The sequence below is a fragment of the Pavona decussata genome, unplaced genomic scaffold, assembly GCF_977016875.1.
Source record: "Pavona decussata unplaced genomic scaffold, jaPavDecu1.1 SCAFFOLD_55, whole genome shotgun sequence".
Classification (NCBI taxonomy): Eukaryota; Metazoa; Cnidaria; class Anthozoa; order Scleractinia; family Agariciidae; genus Pavona; species Pavona decussata.
The window spans coordinates 843380-855000 of record NW_028145477.1 but is presented as its reverse complement, the minus strand read 5'-3'; the positions used below and the strand labels follow the sequence as shown (position 1 = coordinate 855000).

Here is an 11621-nt window from a genome sequence, read left to right as displayed (position 1 = left end):
TATTTTCTCCGTGAATGAATGGACATATGGGACAGTCACCACTGCTCTTGATTTTTCTTGTCCTTTATCATTCTTGGATTTGTCTTTTCTAATAGCTTTCTTTCTGTTCATTTTCTCTTTGACCTTCTTTATTGCCCAATCCGGGTGACCACATGTATGTGGGGCTGTTCTTCAGAAGCCTATTTAACGCTTCTGACACTTTTCATGTTTTTCAAGTTTTGATAAAGATGGCTGACAGTCATCGAAACTGTCAGCATCAATATAATAAGACGTTAAGACTGCCCATGATTAAAGAACATTTAAATCGACTGTTTATCTTCACTAGCCTGATGAATTTCTTCAAGGATGTTTTTAATCTCTTTCTTGTATGAAAATGTTCTTCGTGTGATTAATCGTCCTACCATGGCAACCAAGCCTACCAAAATCCAAAAGGTTGAGATTGTTGAAATTTTCAAGTCATGTTTTCTTTAGTTCTACTAGGTATTTTTAGTTTTCAAGTCTATATTTATTTCGGAATCCTTTCTCGATTTCAGTAAATTTTGCTTCAACTGAGATTTTTTTTGAAAGATGGTGGATACCATATGTATGACATATGACATCATCAACGACACTCGATTAATTTATCTTGCAGAGGACACAATGACCGCTATCTAGTAATGATCAAATAATCTCAAAGTATTGTAACATGCAGTTAAAAATGCTGAAGAGGGGGTACCAAACACCACCTTGTGTATCATGGTACGGGGTATGGAGTTTGGCTTCTCAGGGTTTAGATACAAAATTGTTTTAATAAGATTAGCCTTTTGGGACAAAATTCTGAAGCTGTAAAGAGACAAATTCTATCAGAAACTGATGATCAACGCAAGACCCTCATCCGACGATTTCACATTTTTATGAGCATTTTCAGACTTTTCGTGCGCTAAGAACTATGGGTAAATGTACCAATAGCGTGGGATCGACGATGACTGTGGGACAGTAAGTGACGTATATGGTCATGATGCAACTGATTGTAAAGGAGATATTTTGCATCACAACAGGTTACATAAAGCTCATGATAATATGCATGTTTACCTCTATTTTTAAACCGTTTCATGTACAATTTCGTACTGTCGGGGATGAAATTCTCAGGTCTCGCCTCTTTCGTGCGATTGTTCAGCTCGCAGATGTCTTTGCCCATCAAGTGATTAATGCTTTGGCACCTGATGTCATTGTTGCATGCCTTTAGACAATAAAGGGAGCTTGGAACTCTCAGAGTCTGGAAGACATGTCCCTTTAGCGCCATGCCGTAGATTGGTTGCACGCTTCCGCAGGGCTCATTGTGTACAATACCGTAATTTGCCACTTGGACGCTTTCACAAGATGCAGAGTAGACAATGAACAGTTGAGAAAGGCCAGTGATAACTGAAAGGATGTGTATCATTTCCGAAGTGTGTGATCAAAGTAAAACCTTGAAAAGGCAAAGGGAACACTATGATTAGGAACAGGTTTAGGTTCCATTTGAATTCTCAAACGTTTTATGGATCGGGAACCAAAACATGTGTACACGAGCACGTCAGATACATAAGGGACCGTTCATTTTTTATGAGCATGGGGGGGCTGGTGGGATTTAGGGGGGGGCCACGAGAAAAAAAATGGCACTAAAGGGGGGGGGCTACCAAAAAAAAATGAGTGAAAGAGGGGGGGGTCACCAGAAATAATTGGCTAGTAGGGGAAATTGAAAGTGGCTCAACACAGAAACAGATGAAGAAATTGAATATTATTTCAATTTTATTTAATGCGATTTTCCTAGCCACTTTTAATTTGTTTTACATACTGAGGTCGAAATCTGCATTTTATATTAACAACAACTGAGGAAATGAAGCATATCTGTTGGAAAAGCAATAATGAATATAAGCTGAGGTAGACACCTATGTTTGTACAAGTTCAAATTAATATAAAAACGTATCAGTCTCACTATTGAATCATCCTTGGGGGAGTAGTTTTCTACAAAGTGGTTGTACTCTGAACTATATCAATAGATTATTTAATGTTCTTTTTAATAGTACTCACTTTTATAAAGACTGTTGATTAGTAAATTATTTGAACCCAGGAGTATCAGTAGACTCAGTAGTATGCCTAGTGTGAACATCCAGATTAGTTTTAATAATAGAACTGTTGTTGGTGACTTCAGTTGACGGTAAATCTGAGCCGTAAGCCATCTTCAGAAAAGCTTGTAACTGTCATTTTTAATAGCAGTACTTTAATATCCAGGCGCGTAGGAGGGGGGGTTCGAGGGGTTCGAACGAACCCCCTTTACAGATCAGTAATGGCGGAAGAAAAAGCACTTAATGAGGAGGTTGAACAATTACATGAGGTGTACCATGCGAGAGAGTAGAATGTCTGCCCTGGTTCTAATGCATATCAAATATGATATGCCTGTCAATTTTGACGAGATAGTCAATTTGTTCGAAGGCCTACACCCGAGAATGATGCAGTTTACCAGCTTGGTGTATGACTATCAGTAGATCGAATAGCTATCAGAACTCGACAGGGCGCGGAATGTACATTGAACTTTCTTGTTTAAGTTGAAACAATTATGCCGTAGGAATGATGTATATAGCTCAAAAAGCTGCTGTAAAACAAATTTGTGATTTGCCTAAAATGGGTCTCAAAATGCAGGAAATGAGGTTTCTGGGAACCTAGATTTTCAAAAATTTCCGGGGGAGCATGCCCCCGGACCCCCCTAGTAAGCAAGATTTGGGGCTCAACGAACACCCCTATCTAACCCTTACCTACGCGACTGATATCTGTGCGTCCGCTGTTTTTTTTTGTTTAATATGACTCGTAATCGTTGATTGATATGCTTCGATCCGTATTTTGTTAGTCAGATCTGTACGTGTATTAATTGTTTCTACTCGAAGGGGAGTAATTTCACGTTAACCATTTGCTTGATTAATTTTTATAGTTTCTTTGAGAATCTAAATGGAAATTTAGGGTTTGTCGTTGCCGTAAACGTGTTGCTATCTATAAAACGTTTTTTTAAACAAGAGAAATCTTTACCTAAGTAGAGAACGGTTACTTGTTAATAGTAATGTAAAGAAATCACAGTAACAATTACGTTTATCTTTGATATAAACAGTACATAAGCGTTTTGTTAAAGTTAGGAGTATGATTTGTTTCTGGTTGGGCGGGAGGGGGGGGGGTCATCAGAAAAAAATAGTTCTGCTGGGGGGGGGGGGCCATGTGGAAAAAAATTGCATGCTAGGGGGGGGTCATACAGTTTCGTAGGGGCAATTAACCAAATCCCACCAGCCCCCCCCCTGCTCATAAAAAATGAACGGTCCCTAACTGCGTACTTTTGAGCTTTACTGAGCCGTAGCTGTGTTATTGGGTAACGAAAGGCAAGATTCGTTTGTTCTCCTTTGGTTTTTGAAGGGGTCCCAGTTTCCTGTTTTCAAATTGCACTTCTGAGAGGGTCCTTTAAACAAGGTTCTCGGGATAACCTCTTTCCCGTAGGCGTAATTTAAGATTTAGAAACATTTTGCTCTTCAAATATTTTTTTTAGAAGAGTCTGTTCTGAGAAGTCTCAGAGCCTTGGCTTTGATGAAGCCTTTTTTGACCCCCTGGTGGGTGGCACGAAGAGAAGTGCGTAAATTGAAATGTTTCAGTAGATTTAAAGTGCGTACGCACATCAAGAATTGAATTGCTTCTGAATCTTTCGCCTTTATAAATGTTTGTATCCAGAAACGTCGTTTCTGTTTTTGAAATTTCAGCCGTAAATTTAATTGTGGGGATGTGTTTGTTTGCTTGCTCAATGAACTCAATGAATGCGATTTGGATTAAAATCTCCGTTTCAACCTTAGCCATGAAGGTATTGTCAAAGGCGACAGCTATTTTTGTACCCATGGCTGTACCATGGGTTTGTAGGCAGTACTTTCCATAGAACTGGAATGAAACTTCTTGGTGAATTAAACTTAGTGTTGGGTCGTATTTAGAAGCCGTCATTTTGTGGATGCGAAGAGAAAAGAGCTGGTATGTATAATACTGGGATTTTTTCTAAATTCTGCTAGTGGGAATGGGATTTAAACGATGGGAAGTGGGATTTGGAAAAATATTGGCTGGGAAATGGGATTGGTACCCCCCCACCCCCCGGACCCTCCAAATAATTTCACATGACAGTAAATGCAATTTTTACTGCCGTTCAAGCGATTGGCAAGGTCATCAGTTAAATTAAAAGCAGGCCCAGGAAACTGATGTTTTGAACCCACCATGTACGACATCAAAGAACATTATATGCGCGGCTCTGAAATAACCAACTGCACACACTCAGGGAAACGGTTCCCAATTAATATCACCAATATTCAAACCTAACCGTCTTCTTTTCTTGTTAAGACTCCGTTAGTAACATGTTCAAACTAATATTATAGTACACGCCGTGACGGCAAATTTCAACAAATTCTTTCTGTCAAGCACGTACTATCGGCTAATAATTTCAAAATTTCATAATACAGATCGCTGGTTTTCTTTTTCCAAGTGTTTATGCAGTCATATTGTTTCCTTGCATTATTATAATGCGTTGCATAACAACTTTTATTGACCCTTAACAAAGTCATCAAAACAAATAGCCGAACAAAAAAAGTGGATAATCGATTTTCCTAAAAAAAAATTACATTTTAATACTTTTCACCAGGACAACTTAGAAAGATTCTTCCACAGCCATTTTACGCGGATGTGAAAGGGGTTGCACGGGGGTGCTGAATTCTTAAATAAAAGCAGGTGCAAGGAGCTGATGTCATAGTTTCCTTTTTCCCAGTGTTTATGTAGTCATAGTGTTTCCTTGCAGTGTTATAATGTGTTGAATAACAACTTTTATTGACCCTTAACAAAGTCATCAAATTCGCAATACAAGCTATTTACCTGCAAAATGTTCTTGTTTATGTAGTCATAGTGTTTCCTTGCACTGTTATAATGTGTTGAATAACAACCTTTATTGACCCTTTACAAAGTCATCAAATTCGCAATATAAGCTATTTACCTGCAAAATGTTTTTGTTTATGTAGTCATAGTGTTTCCTTGCAGTGTTATAATGTGTTGAATAACAACTTTTATTGGCCCTTAACAAAGTCATCAAATTCGCAATATAAGCTATTTACCTGCAAAATGTTCTTGTTTATGCAGTCGCGGCGCTTAATTTTCAACTAATAAATTATTAAGGGCCCTCTTCAACCCTACTCAAACCTCATTTTTGCACCATTTTAATCACAAACCTCAATTTGAAGAGCGAAATTATAAAACTATATCGCAGAATACTGTCGTATAAAGATAGCAAATATTCAGCAGATCATGACCGTTTTGGGGCAGTGTTATGACGCCTTCAATATTAAGCTTTATTGTCCATTAACGAAGTCATTAACTTAATTTAGCAAAACAAATTCGCGAGCAAAAAAAATAGTGCAATTTTCCTAAAAAAAACATGATTAATTATTTTAAATTTCTTTTACCAGGACAATTTAGAAAAAGTTATTACACAGCCATTTTACGCGGATGTGAAAGATTTTGCACGGGGATGTTAAATTCTCAAATAAAGTGAAGCAGGTGCATGGAGCTGATGCCACGAACGCACCGTCGTATGACTTGGAAAAAATACCATTGCACAGATGCACGTCTAAAGAAATACAGCCCACTTACCTAACTGTTTTTGTTTCTTGTTAACATTCCGCTAGGAACGGACTAATATAAAATCAGGCGGCAAATTTCACTAATTTTTTTCTGCTCGGCACGTGCTATAGGCGAATGCTTTCATAATTATATAATTTAAACCGCTGGTTTTGACCTCCGAAATGTTTACGCAGTCATAGAGTTTCCTTTTCAAGGCTACTCAATTGTTAAGGACCTCAATTCTGTTCAAACCTCATTTTGAAGAGGCAATAGTTAACACTTTGCCTGCGAAATTACGTATATCGTAGACCTAGAATACTGTTGTGTAAAGATGGCAAATATTGGGCAGACCATATCCATTTTCGGGCAGTGTTAAAACACGTTGAACAACAAACTTTATTGACCTAAAATCATTCATTTTGGTCAAACAAATTCGCAAAAATATAACATATCGATTTTCGTCAAAAATTATACTTTATGTTTTTTAATTTCTCTTACCAGGAAAATAAGAAAAAGTTCTTCCATAGCCATTTCACGCAGAATACAAATTAAATGAAGATCTAAGAGTGCAAGAATTCAAGCCCACTATTGTTAACCAACAATGTGTAGTATATCGTTTTCAATGTAACCTGTGTGATGCAGGGTATGTTGGTTGCACTCGAGGCCACCTGCATGAACGTTTGATGGAGACAAACAGCAATCGTCATCAATAATACTTTAACGAATACAATGCCACCATACCTGCGTGTCTTTTGGAACAGTTTCGCGTGTTTGCGAAATGCAACACCAAATTTGATTGTCTCATCAAAGAGATGTTATTTATTCGCAAGTTTCAACCAACTTTGAGCGTACAAACTGACTCTATTAGCGCTAAAGTTTTGCTTAAAGAATTTTTGTTGTTTAGGTTCTTGTGTTCCAAATGCTAATTTTTCAAGCTTGAACCGATATATTTTACATCCCGCAAAGTCAGAACTTTGTTACATTTTTGTGTTTGACCGTGTCGCATTTTCTAAGATTTTCTGAATTTCTACATTTTTTTCAGTCCGCGACGTGGAAAACATTTTTTTGCGTCGCCACGAAATACTCTCAGTACAAGAAAAACCTCATTGTTTTTTGCACAATTGGTCAGCTTAAGGATAATGGCTCAGATCCATAATCGTATAAACTAGTTTTAACATTTTGTTTGTATTCACTTACCGATCTGTGTGAATTGCGCTTTCAACAGCAATAGTCAATTGGGAAGAAGGTCACTCGCTTTTAATAACATGATGTAAACTTCTTGATTCTCAGCAGGATGTGTCTTAATATATTTTACTCACGCATTTTTACAGCTTTTGTGTGTTACTAGACAGAAGCGAATATTTACTTTTGTAAAAGTGGCCACTTGATCAATACATCATTCTCATTTATTCACCAGGTTTAACATATTCCATCTCATTATTTCCAAGTCAGTCTTATTAAATATCAATGCCAAAGTGCATAAATATTTCGAATATTCTTTAAATTCGAAGCATGCTAAACCATGATCGAGGATTTCGGCATCCGAGATGTTAAAGACAAATTTTTGGTAATTTAAACTATTAATATAGTAATGCTAAAACGTCACGACGTTTCGACCTCTCCGAGGCCATTTTTAAGTGCGAGTAAAAAATAAAAACTTAAAACTGTTTGATATATATTTATGCTAAGTTTAAAAAAATCGGTAAGAATGTCATGAAGGCTAAAATATGATAAAACATGTCAATGATAAGTATTTATAAAGTTAAAAAAAAAGGACATAAAACAAAATATTATGAAACGATGAAGCAATAATTAGGCTTGTTAAGAACTGATCTAAACAAATGATTTAGCTCAAATAATTTATCACATTTTAGCGTGGGCAATTTTTAAAAGTCCGTTATTAAGCGGCGAAGCCGTCAACAAGAAATTGTGCGAAAAAGTGCTGTCGCTAACACAAACTTGTGATCCTCGAGTTTTACACCAAACAGCCTGGTTCGTCTTCATCTGTTTTGATAAACGGGTCGGAGAAACCCAACATTCATTCACAGAAGTCAATCCTTCGTCTCAATGAAGGCAAGCGGCAGTTAAAAAATGTTGACATTCTGCTTGAGGCATGTGCAATTGTTTTTCTCTGAAAATCACCTGAGTAATTATACTTATACACAATAACGAACTGGACTCAGAGCGAACGGATACTCGGAAATTTCCATCTATGAAATGCAGCCGAAAATATATATTGGTCCGTAATGCTACCGTACTTTCGATCTAAAGATTTTTCTACTAAGAATGAAAAATGCTTCCTTTTAAATGTCGCTTCATTTTTTGCTAAAAAGAAAAATTATTTGTACCCGTAGCAGCGTGTTACCCCATCTTTTTTGCGCTTCCATCGCCAAATCTCAAGGAAATCCTGATAAATCTGAAGCCTAGCGAGCCATTTATTTTCATTTACCCAGAGCTTTTGCTCTTAAATTATGATATATAGGTATACAGTGAAGCCGTAGAAAGTCATTATATAGTGTAGCGGCAAAGATTCCGGGCGAACGCTACTTAAAATTTTATTCAGGTTTCTTGAACTATCATTGTAGATACTTAGAGAACTGGTTCTAAAACAGTAAATTAAAAAATAAACAATAACGTAAATTACAAGCGAAACGAAAATAAGAACAAATAATACAAGACGCATAAAACGACGATACGAACCTTATCGGTGATATCTCCTAATAAGAAATTTAACTGAACGGCAATGACTCCACAAAAAGATAGAAACTAAACGGTAGATATATGCTATCCAAAAACACGCAAACCGTAAAGGGAAAGAAAATAAAATTGGCTGTGCTATATACTCCGAGTACGCATACTGAGGTGCCACAAGTGTTGAGTAGCCCCAATGAGATTGACGGGAAAAATATAAAACAAAAACAGAAAATTAACTGGAACGAAAGTGACAAAAACTTGGCCGCTAATTAGAACCTGGAACATTCCGTAACAATAGGGAAATCTAAGTTATCGCCCATGGGTAAAATTGGCAATGTTTTAGTGCTAAAATGTGGTTGCTGAAAATTTGCAGTTATAGCCTGATGCTCTTCTTAACCTATTTGGGACGTAAAAGTAACTTAGGTTTTAAATGTTTTACCGTGAAGCAAAAGAAGAAGACCTAATAGAGCAATAAATGCCATTTGAAGGTAAGTAACAGTCTGTGGATTGATACGCGAGCCACCGAAAGCTAAAGAAAATTCCATCCTGCCGGAAGGGGACTTAAGCTCAACTTAGAAAGAATCGTTTCTCGCATATTTACGCGAAAGGAAGCGGTATTTGGGAAAACTAACTACAGCTCAGTTTGTTTCTCGCTAGGGACTACCTATGAGCAAAATATGAACGAAATCGATTTTTTGACTTGTGACATTGTTATCCTTTGCACCTTGCATGAAAAGTTTAAAAAAAAAACTTTCTATGCATGGTGCGGCAGAGGATAACAATGTCCGCGTTAAATTTGTGATAAAAGGTAATACTCTTATGAAATTTTAGAGTTCTTTTTTCCCTGCAGTTGAAGATACTTCCACAAAGGTTTAGTTTTTGGTACAAGTCGTCAAAAAAGTTTAGTCGACTTTTATCAACGCGTATTCAAACGTAAACATAATGCCCTTTAAAAAAAATTACATCGTTTCCCATTGACATAAAATGTCCAATAATATTCCCTATACGTCAAAGAGCAGATGCAAGCCAAATTAAATTCTCCCTCAACCTTGATTTCCTTTTATATAGTGCTATCTTTTTCCATCAAAAACTCTACACCAGTTAAATGAGACGAAACTCTTCAACAAAATCATGTTGCTATTTGGTAAAGAAAACATTTTTGCCTTTTTCTGAAAATCAGTTTCAAATTTGGATGAAAAAATCTCAGACAATTATTTTTATTCCCATTATGTCAACGAGCAGCAGTAAGCCAAATTGTTCATGCATCCTCAACCTTGCTTTCCTTTTGTACCAGTTTATACAAGTAAACTACAAGGGACTGTTTTTTCTGCAATAAAGATCTTGCGTTGTTCATAAGACGGAAATTTTATACGAAAACATGTTTTTTTTTTTTGTCAAAGAAAACACTTTTCTCTTTTCTGTGTATCAGTTTCTAATTTGGATATAAAATGTATGTTGTTATATTCCCAATATGTCAATGAACAGATTCAAATCGATCATTCTTCCTCGAACTTTTTGTTTTCTTTTCAAGCAAACTCTGATAAGGTACTCTTATATTTTAAAATCACACCTCACGTTATGATGTTCAGTTTCTCAATAAGTGAATAGCTAAATTCGTGGGGAATTATTCTACCTAAACCTTTTACCTTGTAAACTATGTATACGGATATTTTGCTTGGTATTAGAAAACCTCAATTCATTACTCAAGCTCGACCGTCAATAATTGATTTCAGAACGTACCTTTGCTGAATTGGACACCGTACGTGTAGCTTGAAACCGACTCAAAGTACAGAGTGTTTAACCCGTAGCTAACAGCTCGCTTATCGCTAAGACATCGAAACTCTAATCCTTCTTTTACTGACAAATAAAGGGCACACTTGCGTCTTGCAGGTATTTTTTCTTATTTAGCTCACCGAGTTGCTTCAATAATATTTCATAATTGCGAGACATTTCGCTTATTTGAATTTAATAACTGAGGGTTTTAATATTAAAATTCTTAATGCGTTTATAATTGAAAAAGGCCCTCTCTAAGTGGACTTGAAAACAACTTAACGGTTTTCGTGCATAACACGACACAACGAATGACAATGTATATTTTGTAGTAAGTTTAAATTTTGAAGATTGCTGGAACCTTTGGAGTGGTTGCCTTTAAAAAGCGAAAAAGAAAAGGAAAATACATATTTTGTTATTCGGTTCCAAGGTAGATTTGAATTCAAGCCCTCTTCCCCGGAGGGCATGTAGCATAACACTGCGCCACACATGCTTCTCTACCTTCACAGTGAGTAATTTTTGTATTTAATGATTGTTTCTGGTGCCTGACTATCTGGCACCCCTGGCGCAACGATTTTTAACAGCTAAATGACTTTGAACCGTCAAAGATGAATACGCAAGTGAACACGAAACACCCACAGGCGTTTCTCCGTCGTATTTCCATCTTTCATTTTGCGCGAAATCCCTGTTTGAAAACCAGCTTTTCGGTAAAATGGAAAACTGTTTTGGAGCTCCAAACCAGCCAAAGTAGAGTATGTTCTTTAGCCGTAAATGACAGCTCGCTTATGATTAAGACACAGAGACACTCAGGGGTCTTTTACTGACAAATAGTCACCTGCATCTTACCACCGGGGTAGCGCGCTTCTTGAAACTCTTGCCTAATTTCAGACCAAAATATGTGATTTTCCCTAATCTGTTTCAGATACGACTTTCTTGTCGATTGCATACAATCCAAATGATCATGCTAACCCGCTAGAAACATATAAGAAGCTAAATCAGTGGTCAAAGACCGATGTCAATGTGTCAAATTTGTGAGCAGGAGTTCGATAGACTTTCCAACTCCATTTAACTCGTGAAAACTATATCCAATTCCAGACGAGCCTCACCCTATCCAGCAAAAAGTAGCCAAAACCTGTGCACTACTTATCCTTTTTAATCACAAATTTATAGAAGACATTATTATTATTATGTGCGTCATGCATGGAAAGTCCTCATATCTTCATTTCAATTCACCATGAGGGGTCGTTTATCATTACGAACGTATCACGTATTAGGAATTCTAATATAAAAGCGCTGAATCGGAGATATTAAGTTTAAAGGTGTTATAAATATGCCTGTAACACAGTTCTAAACCTTAACTTTAAATATTCTCAAGAAAGAAACGAAGTGAAAACTGTCCAACACGTGCTCTAGCACTGGACTCAAACATGGCAACCAAAACAGTCTGCGGGGTGGCCCGAGAAAACAGTCAGGGACCCAGAATCCCGTGGGATCCTTAGTCATTAACATTACAACAACAG

The 11621-nt window shown here is 36.9% G+C and overlaps 2 protein-coding genes across 4 annotated transcripts in view; both read right to left on the bottom strand.

Annotated features, from left to right (window-relative positions):
* The window catches only part of LOC146480153 (uncharacterized), a 10825-nt gene extending 9388 nt beyond the window's left edge, over positions 1-1437 (bottom strand). For 2 of the 3 annotated variants that reach the window (XR_014864784.1, XM_085110031.1), the window contains exon 1: positions 1072-1436. Coding sequence is in view for 2 of the 3 variants with exons in the window: in XM_085110031.1 (XP_084966157.1) it covers positions 1072-1420 (349 nt within the window). In the remaining variant the exon portion in view is untranslated. Of the gene's footprint in view, positions 1-1071 lie in introns of all 3 variants that reach the window. The other variant, XM_085110032.1, reaches the window with a different exon arrangement.
* Positions 1-11621, bottom strand: part of LOC146480151 (uncharacterized) — a 90692-nt gene that overhangs the window by 60906 nt on the left and 18165 nt on the right. The gene's annotated exons all lie outside the window — the stretch shown is intronic.